General features: G+C 42.0%; 3 protein-coding genes across 5 annotated transcripts in view; 1 reads left to right on the top strand and 2 right to left on the bottom strand.

Moving 5' to 3' along the window:
* Positions 1-234: 234 nt before the first annotated feature.
* On the bottom strand, positions 235-3,872 carry LOC108617128 (uncharacterized). Its single transcript, XM_018012819.2, has 3 exons — positions 3,095-3,872; positions 2,348-2,538; positions 235-531 (listed from the first exon to the last, which is right to left on the bottom strand). The coding sequence occupies exons 1-3, from the start codon at positions 3,771-3,773 to the stop codon at positions 355-357; spliced, it is 1,047 nt and encodes a 348-aa protein (XP_017868308.2). The 5' UTR covers positions 3,774-3,872; the 3' UTR covers positions 235-354.
* Positions 3,873-12,383: 8,511 nt separating this feature from the next.
* LOC108614929 (NADP-dependent malic enzyme) lies at positions 12,384-14,410 on the top strand. Its single transcript, XM_018009145.2, has one exon. It carries the CDS (start codon positions 12,524-12,526, stop codon positions 14,354-14,356), a length of 1,833 nt encoding a protein of 610 aa, XP_017864634.1. The 5' UTR covers positions 12,384-12,523; the 3' UTR covers positions 14,357-14,410.
* Positions 14,411-16,783: 2,373 nt separating this feature from the next.
* The window catches only part of Sema2b (Semaphorin 2b), a 62,553-nt gene continuing 51,831 nt past the window's right edge, over positions 16,784-27,505 (bottom strand). The window contains exons 5-16 of one of the 3 annotated variants that reach the window (XR_001916075.2): positions 27,154-27,222; positions 26,792-26,902; positions 26,392-26,529; positions 25,633-25,765; positions 24,417-24,773; positions 22,050-22,278; positions 20,942-21,445; positions 20,240-20,392; positions 19,959-20,067; positions 19,629-19,770; positions 19,355-19,473; positions 16,784-19,237 (exon numbers count right to left, since the gene is read on the bottom strand). Coding sequence is in view for 1 of the 3 variants with exons in the window: in XM_018012816.2 (XP_017868305.2) it covers positions 19,636-19,770; positions 19,959-20,067; positions 20,240-20,392; positions 20,942-21,445; positions 22,050-22,278; positions 24,417-24,773; positions 25,633-25,765; positions 26,392-26,529; positions 26,792-26,902; positions 27,154-27,222 (1,938 nt within the window). In the remaining 2 variants the exon portion in view is untranslated. The remainder of the gene's footprint in view (positions 19,238-19,354; positions 19,474-19,628; positions 19,771-19,958; positions 20,068-20,239; positions 20,393-20,941; positions 21,446-22,049; positions 22,279-24,416; positions 24,774-25,632; positions 25,766-26,391; positions 26,530-26,791; positions 26,903-27,153; positions 27,223-27,505) is intronic. The other 2 variants (XR_016270176.1, XM_018012816.2) reach the window with 2 other exon arrangements.

Here is a 27,505-nt window from a genome sequence, read left to right as displayed (position 1 = left end):
CCCAATCTCACATTGGCAATTCCCAGGGGCCGGGCCCACTAAATAATTGCCTGGCATATGCTCGAAATTTTTGTACACTGTGGCACAAACCTTTAAGCGCCGCATCACATAAAACAGAGCAACATTTTCTCATTTAGCAAGTGACTTTGCCTTTCTGTTGACTCTGCCAACTTTTTGGAATGTTCTTTATTAATTCTATTTAGTCTAGCACATTAAAGAAGGTTCCCATATCAATCAGAGTGTCATATCATAAATGCATATATTTATGAGCAATTCTTTTTTAAGATAACAGAAATCGTCTTCTCCAACGAAATCTGTTTAATATTTTACAAATATGCCTAAGCAAAAGCTCATTTATTTGGACTTTGGTGTTATGGGCACTTCATGCTGCAGACACGTCTTCAATCTGTACTCGCCTCTGATGGGCGTGTCTGTTGGACAGATGCGTATGTGCCGAATGAACTCGTATATCTGGGGCAGATATATGTCATCTTTGTCCTTGTAGAACAATTCACGCACTGGCTCCGAATACTGCAAGGAATATTGGAATTTATTCAATATAAATATGTATAAAAATATAAATAATATTAATATGAATATTTGCAAAATCTTAAAATAAAAAAAAAATAAAATTAATAATAAAGCAATGCATCAAGATTAAATGGGAGTATAAATAAAGAAAACAACTCTTCAGATTATTATAATAATTTAAAACTCTTTATATCTTGTATCTTGTATCCTGTATCTTGTATCTTGTATCTTGTATCTTGTATCTTGTATCTTGTATCTTGTATCTTGTATCTTGTATCTTGTATCTTGTATCTTGTATCTTGTATCTTGTATCTTGTATCTTGTATCTTGTATCTTGTATCTTGTATCTTGTATCTTGTATCTTGTATCTTGTATCTTGTATCTTGTATCTTGTATCTTGTATCTTGTATCTTGTATCTTGTATCTTGTATCTTGTATCTTGTATCTTGTATCTTGTATCTTGTATCTTGTATCTTGTATCTTGTATCTTGTATCTTGTATCTTGTATCTTGTATCTTGTATCTTGTATCTTGTATCTTGTATCTTGTATCTTGTATCTTGTATCTTGTATCTTGTATCTTGTATCTTGTATCTTGTATCTTGTATCCTGTATCTCCTATCTCTTATCTCTTATCTCTTATCTCTTATCTCTTATCTCTTATCTCCTATTGCCTATCTCATATCTCATATTTCCTATCTCTTATCTCCTATCTCCTATTGCCTATCTCATATCTCATATTTCCTATCTCTTATCTCCTATCTCCTATTACCTATCTCATATCTCATATCTTCCTCTCCATTTATTGACTTTTGTCTACTTTCGAAATGCTTTGACTGACTAAAATCATCTATCTTCAAATTATATTCATTCACACACTGTTATTATAGCCCATATTAAATTCCATTGCACATTAGCCTAAGAGCTTAACAACAATAAAATTAGTCAGCCTCGAGTTGATATGTTGTTAATTGCTTTTGATATTAGACAGGCTACGAGGGGCGGTTGCTCTTCGTCAATCAGTGGAACGAATCGAGGATATTTATTGCGGCTTGAGAGTGCTTTTGCACCTAAGCCAGCCACACTCAGGTCTGGTTTTTCTTTTCAATTATAGGCATTCTATTTACGCCAAATCAATTGGCATATTTTCACACATAAACATAAATTGGCTTCGATATGCCCGGCGCAGGAGCATTTGGGAAAACAAACGCGTTCTGCTTTTTGCCATCCAGCCATTTCATAAATATGTACCGCACGTAGGCCAGCTCAATTGCCAATTAGAAGTGGGAGAGGGACGAGGGACGAGGGACGAGGGGAGACGAATGCCTGGGCGCATGGAAAGTCTGCTTTAAAATTAGGACATGGCGAAGCAGTTCGACGGCAAACCGACGGAAGTTGATTTGTATACGGAGTACATACATATGCCTCAGCCACGACCGGAAAGAAATTGTGCCACTCGCAGCACTCCGAGAGCGTAATAAAGCATTGGCACTGCCTATGCCTGTGGCTGAGGCTGAGGCTGAAGCTGAGGCTGAAGCTGAGGATGAGGATGTGGCACTCGCATTCGCATTCGCACTCGCATTCCGAGAAAATGCTACTCTAATATTTAGCTCACGTCTGCTACAAAAATTATTAGGCATCCGCGGTCTGCCTATTTCCAAGTGCTTTTCCAACTCCCGCACACGCACACACACACGCACACACATCAATAATTGTTTGAAAAAAAAAGAAAAAAATTTGAAATAGGCCTTGATCGAACCTTTTGAGAACTTAGGTACGTGCTTCAGGTGAGTTGAAGGTGATACGTAGCGAACTTACATAGAGATTTTTCAAGATAATCTTCAGCTCCGTGGAGAAGAAATTGTTGTTGAACCTGGCGAAATGTTCATCCGTCTTGACTTTCCGGGCATAGAGCTCACTGAACTGTTTCGCCGACAACAGGCCCAGTATGCTGTCAACTAGGCCATGCACGCCCTTCTGCTCCTCATTGACAATGGCCACATCCAGTTCTGCAAGCGAATTCAGACTCAGATTCAGATTCAAATTCAATAACAGGCAAAATATTTAATTAAATGCACTTGGCCAGTGCAGGCAGAGCTCAGCCCGCTCCCCTTGCCTACGCGTCCTCCGCTCTTCCGTTTGACTTTGTCTGCATAGTTTGCAGCTATTTGCGAATAATTCATGCCAGGTGCTCTGCGGGCTCCAAGAGGCGAGCATGTGTGAACATTGATAAGCTAGAGGCAGACAGAGGACAGCAGACAGTGGACAGCAGACAACGGACAGTTCTGTTGTACCATGACATTGGGGATAATGCCATCATGGCCACAAAGGAGAAGGTGAGAGAGAGAGGTAGGGAGAGAGATGTGAGACAACGGACAGTGGATGACTTGAAAGTTATTTGGAAGCGTGTTTGTGCCATGACACGGCTCTGGCCATGTTTACCTATGCCAGAGAGAGAGAGAGAGAGAGAGAGCGAAAGAGAGCGAGAGAGAGAGAGAGAGCGAAAGAGAGCGAGAGAGAGAGATAGAGGGCGAGCTGGAACATTGCCCCATCGCTCATACGCACCGCTGCCCGGCGTGTTGTCCGCCGATGCGGACTTGAGGGCCTGCACCACAGTCTGGGCCAGATCCATCACGTCCAGGCCGAGGCCATGCAGATAGTTCGTCAAGGCCAGCACATCGACCAGTTGCAGCAGCTCAAAGATCTCGGTTTTGATGAAGTCATATGCGCGCTGCACCTCCTCGTCGTGCCGATAGTAGTTGTTGACGATGGCCACCACCTGTCGGGCGGGTATCAGCGCCACGAATTCGCTAATGTTTAGGGGCGGGGCTGGATTGAATGGCTCCTCCTGTTCCTTCTCCTCGAGCTCGCGCAGCAGATCGTCGTATTTCGTTGGCTCCTTGGTCGGGCCACGATCCGAGCTGAGCACAATCAAGTCGTCCGAGACATTTTCCTCCTTGCTGCTCGAGTGGCTGTCCTCCTCGCTGGAGCTAGACTTGCTCTCGGCGTCTGATGACTGATTGGCTGCCTCTGTCACTGCGCTCTGCTGCTGCGGCGCAGCGCTGACGCCAGCCAAGAGCACGATCACTGCCAGCAGGACGCAGCGATAACCAAACGATGTTTCGCGTTCCCGTCTCATTTTGCTACTGACCGAGCGACCGATGCGCCGAGCTCCTAGTCGGCTATGCGACCCCAACTGTGATGCTTCACTCACTGATTGTGGGCGATTATTTAATTGAGCCATTCAGTCGCCTTTATTAGCATGCTGAGTGTGTGTGTGTGTGTGTGCGTGTGTGTGCGTCACGAGATGTCCGACCAATTGACAGCTAAAGAGCATCAGCTGTGGCCATGCATTATATTTCACAATTCCCTGGAAGAAATTGATTTATACAGCGCATAAATTATGCTTATCTTACTTATCTTGTTTTCCACATTCAATTCGAATGGGACAATAAACGCCAAGGCCCCCGCGGCTCTGATTGAAATCGCGAACATTTCCCGTCCAGTTCGAGCATGGATCTCTATTTGACTGTATTATTAAATACACTTCCGCGTATGCAAATCAAAAGCAATTTACAAGAAAAACAAACCGAATGGAGTATGAGTGAGCGAGTGTGTGTGCGAGTGTGTGTGTGTCTGTGTGTGTGAGTGTCATTCACACTTTGACAGCTGTTACTGTATCACTCAGTTAGTCACTGACTGTCATTCATTCTGGCTACAATTCGCTCGCACGTCAAACTGTGCATAAAATATCTTCTATAACGACAGAGTGAGACAGAGAGGGAGCTAGAGAGAGAGAGAGAGAGGGCAGCGACTGTTGGGCGTGGGAAAGAGAGGCTTGATATATTCATTCGTTCATTCAGCAAGTTAAGTAGGAATAAAATTGTCAATTTTCATGTCATTATTTCATGTCATTCGTTCGTTCCGTTCCTCCATTCCGTTCCGTAGCGTTCCATTCGTGGCGAACGGCGTTCACTTTCGCATGTGACAAGCTGCGACTATCAAATGCACAAACACACACAGACACCTCTCTCAATATGTGTGTGGGTGTGTGTTTGTGTGTGCTCACATTTATGATTTATTCACTTGGTTTGATTTATTACAAGCCGCTGCTGCCCCCACCCTAATACTATTCGTGTGTGTGTGTCTGTGTGTGTGTGTGTGTGCTGGTGTGGGTGTGTAAATTGTGCGCATACAAACCAATAATTGTATCGTTGTCAGCAGTGACAGCTCTCCCCCTCTACCACTTACCCTCTCCCGCTCACCCACTCTCTCTCTCTCTCCTTCTCTAGTGCCGTCTAGCTTCAGCTGAGGCAATTTTTATACGTACATAATTTGACTTAGCCGTAACTTTATGCAAAGTGGCGATGGTGCCAAATTTCATAACATATGACACTTTATAAATTTGAAACGGCCAGCCGGAAACTCTTGGCAAGTGCCGTAACTTTGGCACGTAACGCGCCAAAACTTGTCCCAGGTTGCCAATGCCCAATGGATGCCTGCTCTTGCCTTTCTCTCGCTCTCCCTCCCTCTCTCTCTCTCTCTCTTGCTGCTGGTCTCTTCTGGCTTGCCGCAACTGTCGCGGCGCAAACTTATAAATTAATTTTGCCACACGAAATACTTTGGCGAGGTCTTGGCATGCCTCAGCTGCTGCTGCTACGCATGGCGAGCCCTCGGCCTAAGGAATTGCAGGCAAGTGTTGCGGTTATGGCCAACTTACTCATAATTAACTGCAGTCCAGCACGGCAGGGCTTGTCGGCCAGCGGGTAGCGGGCGCTTTATGGCGCGCACCTGTGACAGCCGACGCTTGCATACTTTTGGGGTGCAAAGTTAATTTCATGGAGTTCGACGCTTGGATGTGTGCCGCCTCGTGGCTCATGGCTCACGGCTCCTGGCTGAGACTCTGGCTGAGTCTGTGGCTCTGGCTGTGGCTGTGGCTGGGGCTGTTTTTAAAACGTTCGGCGCTTTTGTTTATGTTGCGGGCCAAGAACTCGCATTTTACCGCAAGTGTCAACATTTATTTCCAACTTAACACTTTGGCGTAACATTGCGCTTAATCCGACGCGCCAGAACTTGACTAATTTTGTGCAAAGTTCAGCATTAACATTACCGCAAATTAGCAAAACTTTTCGCACAAACAAAAAAAAAAAAAAAAAAAAAAAAAAATGAAAGGAAGCAGAAGTACACACTCTCTTCCTCTCTCTCTCTCTGTCTCTCTCTCTCTCTTTCACACTCTCTCGCGAAATAAAATAAATCCAGTTTCAAGCGCAAAACAAAATGAACGTCGAGCCGCCATTTGAGTTGCGGCTGCTGTTGTTGTTGTTGTTGTTGTTGCTGCTGCTGCCTGTTGTCTGTTGTCTGGCGCTATCTGCCTGGTTCACTGAGTGCCATAAATTAACTTGTCCTGGCAACGCCGACAAACTGCTTGCGCTAGCATTTTCCTAGTTGTCGACTGCGACTTGCCAGATTTTTGTTTAATCTGTTACCGCTCCTTGTTATTGTTGTCGCTCTTTCTCTATCTCTCTATCTCTCTCTCTCTCTCTCTCTCTCTCTCTCTCTCTCTCTCTCTCTCTCTCTCTCTCTCTCTCTCTGAGTTTGAGTTGAGCTTCCTTCTTTTTGTTTGGTTGCTTTTAATTATGTGCCTCTGCACTGTAAGCATGCCAAATGAGTCGCTGGGCTGGCCAAGATACCTGTGTGTGAGTGCAAGATGCAAGCTGAGGATCTATGCAAAATATGTAGAAGAGTATCTCTGTGAGTAATGGTAGAGTATCTCAAGCTAACACAAGTATCTATAAATGAATATCTTTGAGTAAATTAATTCATCATCAAAAGTATCTCGATTTGACAAAAGTATCTGCTCTAAGATCTGAGAGTATCTGAGAATAATTTAATAATTAAGGAAAAGAATCTCAATCTGACACAAGTATTTATATAAGGCAGATAATTTTTGACGTCAGTTGAAATATAAAAACCTTTCAGAGTAAGCCATTTTTCTAAAAAATTAAAAAAAATATATATATATATATATATATATATATATATAAAAACGAGTTAAGATACATATATAAAGAAAATATCTTTGAAGTATACAAGTATCTGCTGGGTAACAGCGTAGCTTATAGACAAGGTATTTGAAGAAAACCTTTGCGACGATTAACAAATTTTAGACTCTGAAATCTCTCTGTTAAAGCTAGATTAATTTAAAAGAATAACTTGGGTAGATGTCTTTCAGGAACAAAGTATCCAGAAGAGTATTCATCACGAAGAGATTGTTTTGAAGGCTCCAACTTATATGAAATACCAATTATTTTCTTTCACTCCCTAGCAATATAAAATAGTAAACAAAGCAGCTATGCCCCATCCAGGTAAAAGTATTAAGTTTTAAATTTAAGTACAACCTCTTTAAACCAATAAAAGTATAGCTGAAAATGCTGCAAAGCTCCCATTCGATCGATACACAACCAAAGCCGAGCTACGAAATTAATTGATAAATTGAAAATAATTCAAATGAAATTCACAATTTCATCAAAAATTTTGGGCATATTTTAATTCAGTAAAGTCCATGAATGCCCATTGATTGGCAAATGGCTTACATTTTGCTCTCTGCTTTTTTGTTTTTTTTTTTTTGTTTTTTTTTGTTTTTGTTTTTGTTTTCCTTTGTCCATTTTGGGCATTTATTTATGTGTTTCATGATTCATCCGAGCACTTAGCAAACGTCACACTCAAAATGACATTTCGTTTGTCAGCCGCAACTGTCCACAGAATGCCAGCTTTGATTTTGCTTTTGCTCTTGATTTTGATTTTGATTTAGATACGAATAAAAGTTAAATAAAAATACTTGGAAATAGCTGTGCATATCTGGCAATACCTTGATGGTCTGTCGCTGCTATTGTGTGTTTGTGCGTGTGTGTGTGAGGCTAAAAATATTTCGATAATTTTGGATGATTTTGGTTGCGCTGCTCGTCTATCTATTTATCGTCTGTTTGCCTGACCGCACACAGGTGAGAGACAGGTGAGTGGGTGGGGTCGCCGATGCTAACCCAGTGACATTTAAACCTGGACCCACACCTGAAGCTGGTCCTGGCCAATGTGCCCCAGCCATGCCGCACGCGCACAGCGTTCAATCAATTGTTTTTACAGCTGGCGGCGGAAGCAGACCGTGGGGCGGTTGGGTGGTTGAGCAGTTGGCTGGCTAGCTGTTTGGTTGGCGCTTTTGAAGCGCAAAGTTTGCTACGCTTTTGACACGTTTCGCAAATATTTGAGCACGTCTAAAATGGCGCAACGTTCGCGGGGTGCTCATATTTTGAATTTGAGGCCCAGCCTCCTGCTGCCTGGCTCCTGTTGCCTGCAGCCTGGTTCCTTCTGCCATCTGGCATCGTCTTGCCCCACTGTCGTCGCCAGCTCGTGGGCAGCTCGTGGGCAGCTCCTGGCCAGGGCGTTGCGTGCCAGCGCGTACTTTGCCCTTGTCCATGGCTTTAATTAATTTTCGCTTCCGTTAACAATTTTTATGTGCGATTTGCGGATTTGAAAGGCGGACAGAGCTGCTTTGTACAGCTGCTTCGTGCATGTGCTGATTTCGTGTTTATGCTTTCTTTAATTTGCCACTAATGCCCGCACAACTATTTGAGTAGTCGTATATGCTTGCTATGCCATTTGTGGCACAGAAATATTTGCCGGATACATGCGATTAGATTGGCCCAGATTGCAGTCCAGCAACACCACCACCAACAACAACAACTACAACAACTACAACAACAAGTATAGAGAATGGGCAAAAGGAGCGTGCAACAAGTTAATTACGCCATTCGAGCTGCTATTCAGCTAAATATTTATTGTGATTTTATTTTGATTATTGCTCAAATTATTTGGCATTCCAACTGCGCCAATTGGCGCTGCAGATGCCGAGCAAGTTAAATAAATAACAAAATGCCAGCAAGGATGTACGAAAATAATCGGAAAGTCTTTTGAAGTTCCAAAGTAAAAGCAGCGACAACGTCAACGATATAAAGTTGGCGCTTTTTGGCTTTGACGCACGTAGCAGCCGATTTCAAAGTTTTTCCAACAGTCTATGTGTGCGCGTGTGTGCGTGTGTGTGTGTGTGTGTGAGTGTGCCTGGAAAGCCAAAAAAGGAATCGACATCAACAACAAGCAGAGACAGGGTCGTGGCTTGGTCTTTGCCTCTGCTGCAGCGCTTTTATTAAGCTTATAAATTTTTTATTCAAGACTTTTTACTTTGAACGAGTTGCACGCAGCTCGCGGGCAAAGCAGAAGTGGGAGAGAGAGAGAGAGAGAGAGATGAGGGAGAGTGGGAGGGGAGAGAGCAAGTACGACACTCATGTGACATTTATTTGAGTTTTTCCATTGAATGTTGCCAGTAAATCATGGCCCAATTTCTGACACGAAGCCCTTGCCAAACTCCCCGTCATAAATTATGAAATCGTTAATGCCACACTAACTAAAATAAACTAAAAACACACACTTTTAGACATTTCATTTCATTAAATGCCCAGCGGGTTGCAAATATATTTGAAATTTTCAATAACCCAATCTAACTCGAGGAGGGGGAAGGGGAGTAGGAGCGGAAGCGTGGACAGTGCAAAGCTATAGCATTGAGGCCTTTTTGGCTTTGGGCCACATGATCTGACAACATCGGACACAGCATTTAATAACGTCCACTTGCCCTGGCACTAAACTCGCTGCTGTCGCTTCGCATATCCGATTTCAATATTTGCCAACTGAACAACTGAAATCGAATCGAATCGAATCGAATCGAATCGTTGCACTGACAGCTTTTCAAGCCTTCAATATTTAACCAACTGCTGCCCTTTGGACATGGACAAGCTAAGCATAAATATTAATGGCAAAGTAACTAAATCGGCTGTCAAACTACTTTTAGGCTCAATCGAGATATGCAGCCTGTGTGTGTGGCCAATGAGCCCAGCTGATTTATTTGTTATAAGTTTACTGATGTGATTAAGAATAAATTGTCAAAAAAAAAAAAAATAAATAAATAAATAAAAATAAATAAAATAAATAAAATAAAATAAAAGAAATAAAAGAAATGTTTTTATGGCTTTTTAAGTATATATATATATATATATATATATATATATATATATATATATATATATATATATATATATATATATATATATATATACCAAATATAGATTAACTTATATTTAGATATATATACGAAAAAGTAGTCCATAGAAGAATGATTTAATAGCTATAACTGACATTTTTATGCAGCTACAGCTATGAAATCCAGGTAGGGTAGATATATGGCTTTGAATATTGCATTGCGAAATAACGGATCTTTAATCAGCTGCAAAGTTTTTGGTTGAATTAAGCTGTGGAACTGTCTTGGTCTTATTTTTTAGTTTTTAAATATTATTAAATATTAAATATTAAAAAAATATTTTAAAAATAAATTAATTAATTTTGTATTAGTTTAAGCATCACACTAACAACCTGCGTTTAAATTTTTTCGATATCGCCAATAGTTTAGATTTTATAGATCAACAAACTTTTGTTGAGGTGCTGGTTGAAATAAGCTGTGAGCCACTGTAGAGAACTATTTACATATATCAGGAAGTTTATAGAAACATATAGAAGTAAATGTGTGGAGTATAATTATATACATTTATAGCTATTGATTCTAGGCCGATTAAATAGCTTTTAATATATAGTTAGCTATAAGTATAGATAGGAAAAGTTTCCTTCATGGAAGATGACTTCATAAACAAGTTATAAAGATGACTCTAGTAGCTGATTCTTCCCTTTAATATATAAAATATCAAATATATGTATAACGATGCTTACAATCAACTGCGATTACATTGGCTTAAATAATGAAGAAATACTATTCTTAGCACAGAAAACTTATAGCTCTCTCTATGAACGAAATAATATGCAAATTAATTTGTTTGGCCAAGCTGCTTTTGCTGTTGATTCGCATAATAAGCGAGGAGCTGGCTTTTAGCTAAACTGATCCACTAAATCATAGATGCCATCAAATGCTATTTCTGCAGGTTTTATTCAATTTGTAGCACCCGGCGTATGCGTAATAATGCTGGCGCTCGGACGCCTCACGTGCGGCATATAAATTGCTTAGTTTTATCATGCCCCAAAATTGGTTCCGCCGCCCCTTTTTGTTGCCAAAGAGGTGCAAATTGCGTTTGTTTTTATGCTCTTGACAACTGTCAAAATAGTCAGCCAGCAAATGGCTCAACTGGGCTGGACACACGCACACACACAGGGGCATTCATAAGGTATGACACCAAAGGAAATCAATTTCCATATGCAAAAGTTTTTAGTGCACGTGCCGGCCATGGCCGAAATCGAATTTCATCCATAAAATATTCAAATTGCGCTGTAGCATAAACGTCGCATAAACATTTACTCTACTTTTTTGTCTTCCTGCTCAAAGAGATGTGTGTGAGTGTGTGTGTGTGTGTGCATACTGTATAACACACTCACACTCGATCAGGTTTGAGCTTGTAGTTTGGCCTTTTACATCGACTGCCCCACTCTCCCTCTCACTTTCTCACCCTCTCCCTCTCCCACTCTCGCTCACTCTCTCTCTCTCTTTTTAGTTCTCTGCTCACACCTAGCGCATAAATTTTTATGTTAAAACGCCAAAGCCGTAGGCGGCGTCCAGTTCTACCGAGTTCGATCGCTTAATATGTCCCGTGGCAGAAATTCAATTTGCAGCACATCCGCAACGGCAGAGAACTGCGAGCACAGAAAAAACGGTAAATGGTGTTGCCTTTAATGTCCAAAAAGTGCAAATGTGTCGGCGCTCTGCCAGCGGGTCACAAAACAAAGCGCACAAAAAAACGGCCTCTAAGCCCACCTCCCTCCCTCACTCTCTCACACACACACATTGACTCACATTTACCGTTACATTTGTTGGCCACTTTGGTCACTTTGTTGCCGTCGCTCGTGAATAGTTGGGGCAGTCTGGGTTTTGGCCAGTTTCGCCTGCCTTTTGGCTGGCAGCGAAAGCGTTTGATTGAAAACTGATTTCATTATGATGCATTTGGCCTTTTTAATTGAATCTCTAAAGTGTTTGTGTGCCTCTCTCTCTCTCTCTCTCTCTCTCTCTCTCTCTATCTCGCTCTGTTTCAATCTATGCGTTGCCTTGACTACGCGCTCAGTCCCATTTACTCCTTGCAAATTAGTTGCGGCATTTTCTTTGCCGTCTGATGCAAATTTATTTGGAATGCTGCGAGAACAACAGTTGGCCAGAGCTCTGTGGAATTTTAAGAAGCAACGTTGCTCCCCCCCCCACTCCCACTGGAATTAAGCCGCTTATGGCCAGCCGCTTGGCTCTTGTTTTTAAATGCGCGGCATTCCGTTTCCGTTGCCGTTGCCGTTGCCTTTGCCGTTGCCGGGACTCGCATCTTTTGGTCGAAATATAACGATGTTGCCGCCGCTGCTCAAGTGCACTTGTGCTTGCCACAAATGGCTGTTGTCCGCCCTCGGCCGGCACGCCCCGTCCCAGCACACCTTTTATGCTAAATATCCCTTTAGCGGGGGCTGGGGCGTGTCTTGGCGCCGTTGATGCTCTGCATCAAATTTCAGAGAACTTGATGTCGGCACCCAGAGCGACAGGCTGAGGTGTCGCTGTCGCTTTGGGCTTGGGCTGGGGTCTGGGTTCGGGTTGGGTTTCGGTTTGAGGTCGCCGCAAAGTGCGCCAGAGACATTTGCATAATGCCCGGGTGCAGGAGCCCGCCCGAAATGCAAATGACTACAAATTAAATGTGGCCAGAGTGCATCAAACTACAAGCAAACACTCATACATAGACACATAGACACAGAGACCCTGGTCAGACTGAAACCCAAGACACAGCAGTAGTAGCCCGATCGAGTCATGTCTCAGTCCGTTAGATTGTCATAACAAATATATGTATATATATATATATATATCATTCGTTAGTCAGCTGATCCACAACACTTTTCCCTTTCAATATCCACTTCCATTCCGGAATGAGCGCAAAGAAGTTGGAGCAGGTCTACAAGTGCGTGGATGCCAAGGCGCAGCTGGCTGTCTATGATGGCGTGCCCGTGGACCGCGACACCTTCTGGCGCTGGAGTGAGGAGGCATCGCGCAACGCGACCAGTGGCCATGAGATTATGAGAATCAACTGGCTGAACAAAACGATGGCCTTCACGCATCGCGAGCAGCAGCTGCTCAGCATCCACGGCCTATTCCCGTACGCCATCTACAGCCTGGAGCAGCAGGTGAAGGTGTGCCAGCAGGGCTTCGCCAGATTCACCACGCCCTTCCAGAAGTATCTGTTCCTGTCCGACATGGAGGCGCGGAACAGGCGGCTCTTCTACAATGTGCTGATCAGCGACCCGGACACGTACATGTCGATATACAAGGCCAACGAGTGCCCCAACATGATCAAGAACTTCGGCATGCTGTACACGAACAACCGCGGCATGTACGTCACCATCAAGGATCGGGGCCACATCTACGATGTGCTGCGCAACTGGCCGCTGCGCCACTGCGTGCGCTACCTGATGGTGACCAATGGCCACTGCGTCATGAACATGGGCGACTTCGGGTCGAGTGGGGCGCCCGTTGTGTTCTACAAGCTGTACGAGAATGTGGTCTATGGCGGCATGAATCCCGACTGCTGCCTGCCCATCATGATGGACGTGGGCACGGATAACGACAGCCTGGTGAAGGATCCGCTCTACTTGGGAGTGCGCCAGCCCCGCACCACCGGAGCCGCCTTCGATGACTTCTTCGAGGAGTTCACCGTGGCTGTGCTGCGCGTCTTCGGTCCGCGCGCCGTCATCCAGACGAAGGACTTCAGCCCCAAGGAAACACTGAGCATGCTGGAAAAGTACCAAAGGCGTCGCTGCTACATGGACATCAGCCTGCAGCTCTTCGGCACCTGCGGCCTGGCCGGCTTGCTGGCCGCCCTCACGATCACCGAAATCAAGTTCCGGGCGAATCAGTTCCTCTTCTACGGCATGGAGAAGTTCAACATCGGCCTGGCCCGCATGTGCGTGGCGTATCTGAAGCGCCAGGGACTCGATGACGCTGCGGCGAGCCAATGCATCTGGTTCTGCGATAGCCATGGCCTGATCGTGAAGGAGCGTCGCGAGCCCAAGGTGCCCGACGAGCTCTTGGAGTTTGCCCACGATTTCGAGGCCATTGGCACACTGCTGGAGGCCATCGAGAAGCTCAAGCCGACTGTCCTGGTCGGCTGCAGTGCGGAGCCGCAGGTCTTCACCAAAGAGGTACTCAGGGCCATGGAGCAGAGCTGCCAGACGCCCATCATATTCGCCATGTCGCGGCCCCTGCCCCTGGCTGAGTGCTCCGCCGACGATGCCTTCGTCTACACGAAGGGCCGCTGCATCTTCATATCGGGCTGTGATTTGCCGCCCCTGAAGTACGCCAACAAATGGTATCAGCCGGGCTACTGCACCGATATCTACATACACACCGGCCTCACGCTAGGCATCATGCTGACGGGCTTGACCACGGTGCCGGAGGAGATATTCCTGATAGTCGCCGAGCGTCTGTCCAAGCTGGTCTGGCCCACCGACCTGGCCAAGCGCAACGTCTACCCGCCCCAGAGCAAGTTCAAGTGCGTGAATCTCCAGATAGCCGAGGCCGTGTTCACCTACGCATACCGCCATAGCCTCGCCACGCTCTGGCCCGAGCCGAGCGATCCCATGGCCTACATAAAGAGCAAGCTCTTCAACCCCCAGTACTCCGCCACCATTCCCGAGCTCTACTGCACCGGCGATCAGCACGTTGGCACCACCGAGTCGAAGCAGTACTACCAGGAGCGCATATAGTTCTTACCCCCGCTTATCGATTAAATAATTAATAAAAGCGCAACTCAAATTGCATATCTTTGGTATGGCAATTATTCGGCTGCGGCGCAGGCTTTCCGGGATCGCCTTGAGTGGCTCAGTCTAGTCACAGTCGCAGAGCAATTAGCTGCATGCACAGTTTTACATGTCAACCCATGTCTGCATGTGTGTGTGAGTGTGTGTGTGTGTGTTATTGACCCGCGGCTGGGGCTCGAGCTTGAAACTATTAAAAACAACAATCCCAATTGCAGTTGTATTGTATAATAAATTGAAACAACCACCGTAAAATGGCACAAAACAAAGCCGCAACAAAGAGGCAGCCAAATTAAATTGCATGCACATATGTGTGTGTGTGTGTGTGTGTCAGTGCCTGCCATTGACAGGTACTCCACTGGGAAGCGTGTTTTTTGTGTACTCTCCCTCACTCTCCCTCTCACTTACTCTCTCGGCGTCTCATGTGAGTTTCATTTCATTTATCAATATGCCAAATGAAATACACACAGCAACTGCCTGCTCCCCTTTTGCCCCCCTCCCTTTCTCCGTGCCTATATTTGCGGTTAACAACGCGAAATGACCTGAGGTCAGGCAATCGCCTTTGCCCAGCTACAGCTAATTGGAAAACTTACATACATACATACAAATATATAGCTATGGAATTTTTTCAAAATACTAGTTAAATGTCTCTATTTGCTGCCCGGAATCGCGCATTGATTAATTGTCGCCAGTTCGAGCGAAGTTTGATTAAGTTAATATGGGGCATAACATATTATTATGCTGCATATAGAACTATACTGTGGGGACCCAATTATAGCTGAGAATAAAAAGCTTTTTTGTATATTAAGTTTGACTGGAAAATGATGTAAGGCTATAAGACTACGGCTGAAGGTTGAGTATGCGCAGCGTGGCCTATTGAAATCATTCTGGTACATTCTTCGAATAGATGCCTGTGGGGCATACCATATGAAATGGAAAATGAGGTAAGGGGAAATACAAAAGGTAAGAGTCTAAGACTATGACTGAAGGTTAAGTATACGCAGTGTGGTCTTGCGAAATATTTATATTTTTTGAATTGATGATAGTAATATAACATTATTAATATTAATATGAAAAATGTGTATATTTTTATATACATACAAAATAATGTAACAATTAAGCTATAAGACCAAAAAGTGATTCACGAATTTTTATCTATTTATAAATATAATTTATATTAATTTATTTATCGAAGACAATTGGTCTACATTTTATTAAAATGAAAATTGTTTCATTTAAAATTAAAAAAGAAAAATAAATAAATAAAACTAAAATAAAAAAAAAATTAATATTTAAAAACATAAAATTAAAACAAATACAACACACAGCGTAAATAAAGACAAAGAAGAGGTATATTAATAATATCACCAATACAGTTGAACCATATTATTTGCTATGCCTCAATTCGTAGTAAAATATATTCAGATTTATTAGCCATTCTATATTCCAGCAATCTCTGGCATCTCTGCTTTCAATTTGCATACAAATTCTGTAATTCTGTAAGCCCACAATATTGAACAGTCAAAGTAAATTAGAGGCAGCATCTTCATACCTACCCTTTCGTAGCTCTTGCCGGTGCAAATTGAACTAAACATTTGTAGTTAAGAGCCTGAAACAAAACTCTATTTACCCAAGGCATAAACAAATAAGTACTTACACAGAAATCTACTTAGCACCCTCAGAAGAGGAAGGCAGACGAAGGTGGCCGCCCTGCCAGCCGTAAATGTTAAATATGTTCTTAGACTTAAGCTCCGGGAACAATTCACAACTGATGCTGCCGCCAGTTAAGGAAAAGTTTTTAAAGTATGCACCTGGCCAGCGCAAAGGTAAAACGCAAATGGGACTATTATGAATGGTTTGATGTGCGGGAGCACTGGGAGTATGGGGATGTAAAGAGCGCAGACTTTGGCTTGCAAATTTTACTCAAGAAAATTACAATATCATTTACAGAGTCTATAAATGAATGAGACCTTTAAGCCAAGGCCCTCAGCTCAAGCATATATTTTTCTTTTTTCTTTTTACACCTGCCCAAAATTGAAAACAATCATTTTCTATTAAAGAATCTTATCACATTTATTTACTGCATTTTTTCTTTTTTTTTTATGTTTACAACTAAGTTTTTTGTTTAATTGTAAGTTTTCATAATTATTTACTTTTATTTTCATTTTTTTTTTTTTATTTTTACGAAAGTTTTAAATAGCTCATGATACGTTCTTCAGGGCAGCTGTGTTTAATTTTTTTTTTTTTTTTTTCTTTTTCATTTTTATTTTGTAGTAATAATTCTTTATATATATATTTATTTATGATTAGTTTACCATAGACAGAAAACTGTATACATACGTAAATGTATATATGCAAATTTACTTCAAGCGCGAATTATTATTAATTTGTTTTTTTTTTTTTTAATTTTTTTTTTATATTTATTTTCTTGTATGAATACTTTGTAAAACGGGGTTCTCCTATGGTACGCCTCGAATAGTATATAATTTTGTTTTTGTTTTTAGTTTTTACAAGGATTTGTTGTTGTTGCTATTTTAACTATATAAAGAATATATATATATGTGTATATATATACTTATATGTATATATATTTTGAGTTTATATTAAATATGTAATTATTTACTTTTTATATTAGTTGTTTTTGTTTTTTTTGTTGCTGCTTTTATTTGTTTATTTTTCTTTTTATTCAAATACCGACATTGCAATTTGCTTCATTTACGGGTCATCATATTTTTATTTGCTCAACATCATGTGATTGTCATACAAAACATTTCACATAATCTTTGAATTATTTACAATAAATCGAAATCAAATGGTCTACCAAAAGCAAAAGAAACTTGTGGATCAAGTCAGAAGCTCAGAGCATGATTAGCTGAAAAATACATAGAAATATTTGTTGTTTTTCACTTTTATTTTTAATATTTTTTTTTATTTGTAGTTCATTTACAATGGTTAGATCCGAGGATTAAGCTAAAACGTTTCTGCATTTCGGTTTCTCTATTTGTGAGTGTGTGGATAATTTCTAGTTGGAAACATTAAAATTTTGGTTTTGTGGCTTTTGCTGAGAAAACTTTTAGAAAAATATTTCATTAATTTACGTAGCATACATATATGTATGTATGTATGTATGTATATATATATTAAGTACATATGGATTATTTGTATATATGCACTTCTTCGATAATGTCACCAGGCTTGTCGCATTGGCTTATCGATCAGAAAGAAGCGTTTAGTTTTCCATGTATGTGTGTGTGTGTGTGTGTGTGTGTGTGTGTATGTGTATTTGAGTGCGTTCCAAATGCATTTCAATCTATTGCTGCTGGCAGTTCTATTGATATTTCTCTCGTATATTCGTTTAATAAGTTCTTCTACTTTAACATGCCTGACTGCCATTTCGAGATTTACTAAAATGTATTTGCCACACCAACTGACTTATAGCTACGGTTAAGTATCCCTAATATATATATAGATATATGTGTATGAGTGTGTGTGTGTCTCTGTGTGTGTGTGTGAGCATGTTGGTCTCAATGCAGTAACTATGTGTATATGCATATATATTGCTTATAGTAAACATCAGGCTAACGCGCCATCTGTACAACAACGGCCCGAATGCCGTTAGCGTGTTTTCATTTAGCCGTTAAAAAACTCGTCTCTCAAACTCAAATCAAGGATAAATCTAAATACACGATACACTTAATGTACGGTTAGAGTTCTGCGATTACAACTAAAGCAGCGCTATGTACAAACTCGCCTTAACCTAGCTGAAGTTGGGCTGCTTTCTAGAAGTATTTGTTTTGGTTCAGTAAAATACCGAGTTTAGTATTTAAACTTTTGTTTTTGTTTTCTTGTCTACGAACTGTTTATACATAGCTATTCGTATAACTAATACTAGAATTATTAAACAAATATTGCTAGTTAATATACAAATTCGTTTAAGATCTTCCCATGGCCAAGCGACGTTGTCTCTGTTGTTGTTTTTGTCTTTTATTTTATTTCTTTCATTTTCTTCTGTTTCGCATATTTGTATTCGATTTGTGCCGTTCGCAATGCACAAAACATCTAAATAATATATACACAAACTGAGGCAAGAAAATGTTGAGCTCAAATTGAATATATGTATATATATATATATACTTATATGAGTGAGTGTGTGTGAGTGTCCTGTAGGTGGTTGTATTACGAGTAAATATCTTAGCATAATTTAGTATCATTTTTTTGTTATTTGTTTTCTTTCATATTTTCGTTTCGTTCCTTCTTGAAGCAATCGCAGTCGCAATTGAAATAGAATTAGAATTGGAAATAGAGACAGAGACAGAGAGTGTGAGTGTAAGAGATAGATAGAGCGACTCTCTGTTCCATGTAAAACCGTATTTTCCATTTTTCATTATGGCAGGATCCTTTTGTTAGTAACTTTTTAGCGTTTACTCTTTACACTTGCTTAGCGCCTTCCCCACTTCATTCTGGCTATATATATGTGTGTATGTATGTATATGTTTTCGGTGTACTTTCATATGGAAATCAATCAAATGTGGTTGTTCGTGTTGTGAGAATTTTGCTGTTTGTTAATTTGAATGCCAAACGAAGAGCACTAAACAATATATATATATTGTTGTATATATATATGTGTGTGTGTGTGTGTGTAAATGAAGCAAATAAAAACACATATTGAAAACATATTGAAATATTGTCTTTCAAAAGCTTAAAAATTTCAGTCTTTGTAGTTGGTTGCTCGGCTCTTGTCACTGCTTTCTGGGTGCTGATTCTCTCCATCCTTTCGCTGCTGCTGCTGCTCGTTGCTGTTGTTGTTGCTGTTGCTGTTGCTCTGGCTAGCTGTAAGCAAACGAAATGGCAAACATGGAAAGCAAACATTAATATCCATTTGTATATTGGCCAGGATTAGACGTGGCTCGAACCAGAGCCAGAGCCTGAGCTGCAGCTTCAACTTACTTCGACTAGAGACTTTTAGAAACTAGTGCACAGGGCTAGCAGAAACACGAAAATGTACAAGTGCTGGCCAAAACTGGGGCGTGCGCCCGCCGACAAGAACTCGGAGCTGTACAAGTACTCTGAGCGTGGGCAGCATGGTTTGAGAGGGAGCAGAAGAGGCACAGAAGAGGGCAAAGGCCATGAGTTAATTTCGTTGGGATTTGTGTATAGAGGGGGGTTGGGGGCAGCTGGACAACTAAACTGAGTTGACGTCGCTGTCGAGCCGCATACTCACTTCTGGGTCAGACCAGGGCGTCGTTGCTAAACACATCGTTGACATGTTTGCCATTGCTGCTGCTGCTGCTGCTAGAGCTGCTGCCGCTGCTGCTGCTGGCGCCGTTGCTGCTTGTTGCTGATTTGTCCTTGAGGCCGCATTGCTACAAACAAAATAAAATAAAAAAACGCCACGAATGTAATTAGATTCGAATTTCGTGAATTGCTAACTTGAATAACATGGAAATTAGGCGCAGGAATCAACGATTTGCATGCAAAATTAATTAAAACAATTAACGACAGCTGCCGCCAGTTGTGAAATGTATATTTAATTGCTTTGGATTTGGCCTACCTCCTGCTTGGCCTGCCACTGCTTCATGGCTGATTTGTATTTCTCGAACTCGTTGCACCAGTGCGAGTAGATCTTCTGGTAGTCCTGCTTCTGCGAAGGAGGCGAGCATCTAAAGCGAGAGAGTGGGAGAGAGGAAAGCACAATAAGTTATCGTCGGGAAATTACATTTGCAGCCAGACCACAAACATAGCCAGAAAAGTCGAAAGTTTCCACTTTCTAATTGCGCCACGGATATTTTGACGCCCGAGGCGCGTAAATTCAAATGGGGTTGCTCGACTCACCTGTGCGCATCCACGGTGACGCCGTAGCTGCAGAGCAGGGTGCCATCCAGATAGCTGTCGTATCGGCCGCCATCGCCCTCGTTTACAGCCAACAATACCAGGCCGCCTTCGTTGGTCTCGATGTATTTCGTGGGCGTGTAGCGCACCTCGTAGCTGCAAGGAGGGCGAGAAACAGAGAGTGGGAGAGTGGGTGACTAAGTGAGTGAGTGAGTCTTGCAGAGATAAGGAGATTTTCTATTTGCTATATTCGAATTTTCCATTTTCCATTTTCAGTTTGGTTTGCTGCGTGAAAAAGTGTCTCATTGGCGACGCACAATAAAAATCAATATAAACTGTGTGTGAAACTTTCGCAGCGCCAGCTGAAACTTTTTCCATTACGGGCAGCCAGAGCGACGGATCCGCCCTGTGCCGCTGCGCTGCCCGGCCAAAATAAGCGTAAACGCCAAACAGCGAACGGACTTGAGCAACATTTTAAAGTGTCAATTTACCGCAGCATTGGCAGCGTTTGGATTTAGACGCTGCTTCCGGGTAGGGGGTGGGGGGTGGGGTTGGGGCCGTTTTGGGGCTGGGCTGGGCTGGGGATGGGAGCCAAGCAAAGTTTCGTTTGCACTTCCGATTTCATTATTTGCTTTCAATGCTCATTGGCTCGGCTCAGAGCAGGCAAAGGCTGTCCAAAAATTCAATTACCCTGCCTCTACTCACCGTCCCTTCTCCGTGGAGTGGTGGTACCAGCGCGTCTGCTTCTTGCGCAGCACATCGGGCATCTTGACGAAGCAGGAGAGGTGCAGCGTCTGGCCGTAGGAGGAGGTGACGCGCTTGCGCAGCACGCTCGTGTCACAGATGCCGGACGTCTCGTTGGCCACGTCCTGCAGCAGGCCCAACTGATACGGCCGGCAGGCATTCACCTCCTTGTCCCAGCCGCAGTACGGATCGGCCACGCAGCGGAAGCAGCTGTCGTAGCGACGCGCGCACATGGCCAAGTCGATCTGCTTCACCTGATGATCGGTGGCCAGGTAGAGCGAGGCCGTCTTCTGGCTGAGCGTCAGCTCCCGTATGGGCTCGTTGCGTGGCGACGCCTCAAAGATGTCCACCAGATTCGAGTGGCGTTGGCCGTAGTGCATGAACTGCACGATTTTATAGATGTGTCCGGTGCTCGTGGCCACAAAGTAGACCAGAAACTCTTGGTTCAGTTTATCAATGCGTATTCTAGAGAGAGAGAGCGAGAGAGAGAGAGAGAGAGAAAGAGAGAGTTGAGTTGATAAATCGCACCAGTCTCCTCAGTGCCGACAGTTTTTGTGCAACAAATCTCAAATGCACGCGACTTGGCTAACTTTTTCCTCCTCGCTGGCTTTCAGCTTCTTCTTCTTCTTCTTCTTCTCCCTGTGTGCAGCAGCAAAACAAAGCGTTTAACTAAAAGCATATCCTGCGGCGCAATGTTCATAAGTTCCGGCCAAGTTATTTTACAAGTCGTTATGCCACACAACAACACTCGCAGCAGCAGCAGCAGAAGCAAGAGAGGAAAAAAAGAGCAGGATTTTTATGCTGTCAGTGAGCGAGTGCTCCCAAATGTCAGCATTGGCCTGACTGTTGTCCTGACTCTGGCTCCGGCTCCGGCTCTGTCTGTTGGCTGTTGGCTGTTGGCTGTGGCTAGTGCAGCGAGTGGTGCACTGTATAAACTTGGCAAATGTCAACAGGCTGAGGCGAATACGTGGCTGCTTGCCAAGAGGCCGCCAGAGACAACTGTAGCTGCTGCTCCGGCTCCTGCTCCGGCTCCAGCTCGCTAATGAATACATTTACACATTTTACTTACTTGTCGACGACGAGGCGGGTGAGTATAACGTCTCGTTTGTAGAACACCGGATTGCCAAATTCATGATCGACCGCCTTGTCCATTAGCGGATGTTTGCGTATGAAATTTAACACCGAGTCCGGCAATGTTGCGGTGTCGTTGTGGCATGTGCCCGGACGTGGCTCCGGCACTTTCGAGTTCAGCACGGGCAGCCAGGCGCTGTTCGATGTCGCCTGCTCCTTGAACTTGCCTGCAAAGCAGAAACAGAAACAGAAACAGAATGAGAGTGGGCAAGAGCAGGAGGGGACACGGAGAGAGAGCATAAATGTGCAGCGCTGAAAAGTATGCTATGTTAAATTTATGTGTGTCAGCGCTGTGGTAAATGATAAATTACAGAGCTCTCTGCGCTGATTTGTGGCCCCGGGCCACAGCCGGAGTCTGGCCAAAAGTAAAACAGTTCGAGCTACTAATTACACACACACACACACACAGACGCATACATAGTGAGAGTTGAAGTGTTTGCTGCATAATCATTTGTTTTTCATAATTAATTACTTTGGCAATAGCTCGACTACATTTTTTCACACATTGCTAGAGCTTTTTTTTATATTTTATATAGATGTATCTATATAGATATGTATATATGCATGTGTGTGTGTTGCAACATGCCCGCAAAACTTTTCATAATGAATTTTAAGTGTATGCCAGATTTTTTGCTGCCATTCGCCTTTTGGCGCTGTGTCGACTGTCTGCCGTCTGCCGTCTGCTGTCGTCCGTCCGGCTGGCCTAACTGAGTGAGATGAGTGCTCTGGCACAGCTCCATGCACACAATTTTTATGGTGTTAATGAACTTTTGAGCAAAGTGCTGTCACACACACTCACACACACGCATACATAACGGGAATTTGCTCCACTTGAATTTGGCAACAGAGTTGGAAAACAAATTTATGTGTGTTATTTATAGATACAGTAATCACACGCTAATAACAATTGGCATCAATATTATGGAAAAAAAAGAAAATTATTTTTATTGAATTGGAAATTAAAAATTCTAAATTTGAGCTCTAGTGGCATATGCAAATATAATTTGTTATCAAATAATAATTTAAAAATTTTATAATATAATAAAATTTAAGCTTTACTCTGATAAAGTGTCTAATTGTTTTAAGGAACTGCAAACTAAAGTAAAGCCATTAACTATTAATAAAATATATTTATTTTTAAATAACTCTTCTGTCTTTAAAAATTTATTTATTATTTTTATATATTTATTTTCTATTATTTAATTTACTTTAAAAAAGTCTTTATTGTACTATTTACTTTATTACTATACCAGGAAAATTTTATATTATATTTATGAAAATTATAAATTATTTTTTAGAAATTTATTTATTACTTAATTTATATCAAAACTGATTTCCACATTTTTATTATATACATTTTCAATACTCTTGAACCAAGCCGTACTCTCAATTTCTCTCTCTCTCTCTCTCTCTCTCTCTCTCTATTTCTAATCTAAATTTATATGTAGGCAACTTTGCTTGATCCTTCGCAAATGTTATTCAACAGCAATCGCTAACGGAAATGAGCTTCAGAAGCTGCCACAAAATCAGCAAATGTCGCTGCTGCTGTTGCTGGCGTCACTTCAGACATTTCGTACAGTGAATTTTGCATGAGAGACGAGAGTGGGTGAGGAAGCTCAAAATATATGCGCATATTGTGGCTGAGGAGACTGCCACTAGGATTAAAGTATATGACATGCATTTCGGGGTGCATGCCAGACTTTGTTGCATTACAAATCGCATGCGTTTGGATTGCGTGTGGCTGGCAGGTGGTCCAACCGTGCAGCAGGAGCAGCAGCTGTACAGGTACAGGTGGGCTGTTAGCACCTGTCACGCATATCTAGTTACCGTTAACCATGCAGCACGCCAGCAATAGCAGCAGCAGCAGCAGCAACAGCAGCGGCAGTCGAGCCGTTTTGTAGCAAACGTTAAAGCATTTAAAGCCGCAGAACGAGCCCCAGTGGCAGGCACATCAATTCAGCTCGCACCATTTAACGCTAAAATGCCAAAGCTTCTCTGCACGACTCACACACACGCACACACATACATGCAGCACCTGTGAGCGTAATTTCTTCCGGCAGCTGCAGCCCTACGTAATGGGAAATGCTGGAAGAAGTCAAACGTAGCCGCATGCACGTTCGTAAAAATGGCGCCGCAGAGAATTATTGCCAATGCAATAAATCTCACGCTTACACTGGCAGACGCTGACGCCGACGCCGGCACAGACACAGGCATAGTAGGCCCACCCACTGGCCCGCCCTGCCGACACAGACACACTCACCCACTCACACACATATACATATATTTCATGCAGTCACCCACTAACCTTCAAAGGCCGCATTGATATCCCGGATATCGTAACTGCAGACAGCCGAACCAATCAGTCCGTTTGTATTCGTTGTAAACGTGGCATAGAACTTGCTATCGTCGTTGGGCATCTTGTAGACGGATTGTATTTCGTTGAAGTAGAAGGGGAACTCGCTCGAGATGCTGCAGTTCATGCGCGCCTTCAGATACGTCGCCCAGTTCTGGCTGATCATGTACTTGCCCCCGCGATCGTTCTTGCAGACGCGTGCCACACGCGAGTAGACGGCCTTGCCGCAGTTGATGTACTCCACGGCATGCTCGCGGAAGAAGAAGTAGACAAAGTCCCCAATGTCAAAGGAGCCAACGAAATTTGGTTCTAAAAATGGAAGTGGATTAAAAAGAAAATTATGTTAATTATGGCCAAATTTTGGAGTAAGCGGAATTCGCATTATTTAAAATAAAGAATTTAATTCATTTATTAAAATTATAATAAATATATTTTATTTTATATAAACATATACATAAAGTATAGTGAATTTTTATTACCGATGTTGCTTCTAAGCTAAACTTTTGCTGAACTTATAGTACATGAATTATAATATTTTAAGAGGTCATAAATTAAAAAATTTTAATTCTTTATATTTATTTTAGAAATAAAAACCAATTTTTTGACATCTTTACTGTATTTTATTTTATGTGTATATCTTCTTCTTTTTAATATAATAGGAATCTGCAAATGGATATAAAAAAAACTATAAACTTTTTTATTCGTTTGATTTGCAAATATTTCGAACCAACATCAATTTAAATACATAAATTTTCTACATTCTTGCAATACATAAAAATCATTTCATATTTTTATCATATTTATTTTCTATACATATCCTACATTTCAAAATATGAAGAGAACCATCAAATACGTTTTCTTTATATATAAAGTTTATATTTGCAAATATTTTGCAGCCATTTTTTGAACCAAGTAAAATTTTTTATAAAGAGAGTCAAACAGACAAATTTAACCTTATGTTTTATATGTATTATATTTTATATATAAATATATATATATAAATTTATTTATTTATTTATTTAAATTATATTATTTATATTTATATAAATATATTACATTTTATTCTTCTATATTTTATTATATTAAAGAAATATTTAAAAAAATATATTTAAAATATATAAAAAATATCAGATAAATCAATTAATATTTTTCAATTCCATATACTTACTGTCCAGTAATTTGGAGTCATATTTAACAGTGCGCTTGAAGTTGGCCTCTTTGCGGCCATTGGTGAAGTTGAAGAGGTCCGAGCGAAATATAACCGAGTCGGCTTTGGTGAATTCCGCATTTGTGCCCGCGTACTGGTGTGCGTATAGGAAAGTAGAAAGTGGAAAGTGGAAAGTTGAGGGAAATGGATTATGCTGAAGTCGCTGTGAGTTGGATCGCAAGCAATGCCGGCAAATTAGCGCCAAATATTCGGGAAATTTGATTTGCCAAGGCAAAGGCGAAATGTGGCACACACATATACACACACAAACACATACACGCACGCACACACAGGCACGCACACAATTACGCGTAAAGTGTAAGCACGTGCCTCAGAGCCGATTCTTTGCAAGTGTTTGACTCTGTGTGTGTGTGCATGTACATGTGTGTGTGTGTGTGTGCTTCACTCTAATTTAATTTCAGCTGCTTTATTGCGACTCTTTTAAATTTCTTGCCATTTGGCCTCCCATAGCCGCACAGAACTTTGTCGCTTCCTTCCTTCTTGCTACTTTTCTCTCTCTCTCTCTCTCTCTCTCGCTTTTCCTCTCACACATGCACACTCTCTCTTTCGCCTTTGCCTTTACTTTACTTTTGTAATTTTATTACAATTGACATTTTTCCCTTCTTTTTTTTTTTCTTGCTTGTTTTTGCCCTTGCTTTTCTCTTTGCTTTTTTTTTCTTTCCGTCGGCATTACGCGACTTGGGCGAGACTTGGACTTACCAGCGCTGGCAAACCAAAGGGATTTCCGTTTTCCACATAGACGGCGGTTGAGTTGTCAGCGGGATCGTAGGGACACTTGCCGATGCCCAACCCTATGCCGGGCACGTACTGGGATCTGGGTAAATGTGTTAAGTTGGCCTGGATGGAGACGGAGATGGAGACGATGATGGAGATGTCGATGGAGTTGGAGAAGGCAGAAGGCAGATGGGAGAAGGGAGAAGGGAGAAAAGAAAAAGCGCATTAGTTGACTTTAATTTTGGAATTTGTTGCTGGCTGGAAAATTAACTTCCAGCTTGACTGACATTCACAATTAGGCGCTGACACAGCCAGCTCTAGGCCAGTGAATTTTTGATGCATTAAATACATATATACATATACAAATACAAATATAGGTACTCACATTTATAACGTAGTCCTTGGGATTGTGCGCGTTGGTGCCGCAGACGTAGAGTCGATGTCCATTGAAGTTCATTGGCTGAATGACGCGTATGTGATTGCGGCATTCCACCTTCTTGACAGGTGCCCGAATGTCGATTCAATATTCGGTTGAATGAAAACAAATGTTTAAGCAAAATAATTGTGTACGTGTGTGTGTGTGTGTGTGTAATGGGACAGATAGAGAATGTGAAGGCAATGCATAAGTATCGAATCGAGATGAAGGCCGTAATATTTGCATGCAATTTTGGTTAGTTAATTTAGCATGGATTATGGATATGTTGATATATGTTAGCTATATATAGGGAACTTTCACTTAAGACGCACCTCTCGCTTGCCCTTGGACACACAGTTGAGTATGTCGGAGCCGGTGGGTTCCAGTATGAGCACATCGCGCTAGAAACAGAAGAGCACAGAGAGAAACAATCAGAAATGTGGGCAAACAAATGATTCCTTAAGTACTTAAAGCATTCGCTTTGCTCTGCCCATTGCGCCACGCTTTACAAATATTCCAAAAAGTTTATTGAAAGCGTGATAAAATTTCATGCTTATCAAGAAGGCAAACGCGACAGCCAAAACAACAACAGCCACAACAAAAGAACTGCGCAACAATTGGAGATGGGAGAAATGTATGTGTGTGTGTGTGTGTGTGTGTGGGGGTGTGTGTGTGTGTGTGTGT

This window comes from Drosophila arizonae, chromosome 5, assembly GCF_054131065.1.
Source record: "Drosophila arizonae isolate 15081-1271.41 chromosome 5, UAZ_ARI_1.0, whole genome shotgun sequence".
In the NCBI taxonomy this organism is placed as follows: domain Eukaryota; kingdom Metazoa; phylum Arthropoda; class Insecta; order Diptera; family Drosophilidae; genus Drosophila; species Drosophila arizonae.
The sequence above is the reverse complement of the archived record's forward strand: the minus strand, read 5'-3'. Positions and strand labels throughout refer to the sequence as shown.

Bases quoted from the DNA above. Each gene is read 5' to 3' on its own strand.
- LOC108617128 (XM_018012819.2), bottom strand. From the start codon at position 3,773: ATGGCTCAATTAAATAATCGCCCACAATCAGTGAGTGAAGCATCACAG. The intron at 2,539-3,094 runs GTGCGTATGAGC...ATTCGCTTGCAG, and splicing joins GGACAACACGCCGGGCAGCG to AACTGGATGTGGCCATTGTC. The intron at 532-2,347 runs GTAAGTTCGCTA...TATTCCTTGCAG, and splicing joins TTATCTTGAAAAATCTCTAT to TATTCGGAGCCAGTGCGTGA.
- LOC108614929 (XM_018009145.2), top strand. From the start codon at position 12,524: ATGAGCGCAAAGAAGTTGGAGCAGGTCTACAAGTGCGTGGATGCCAAG.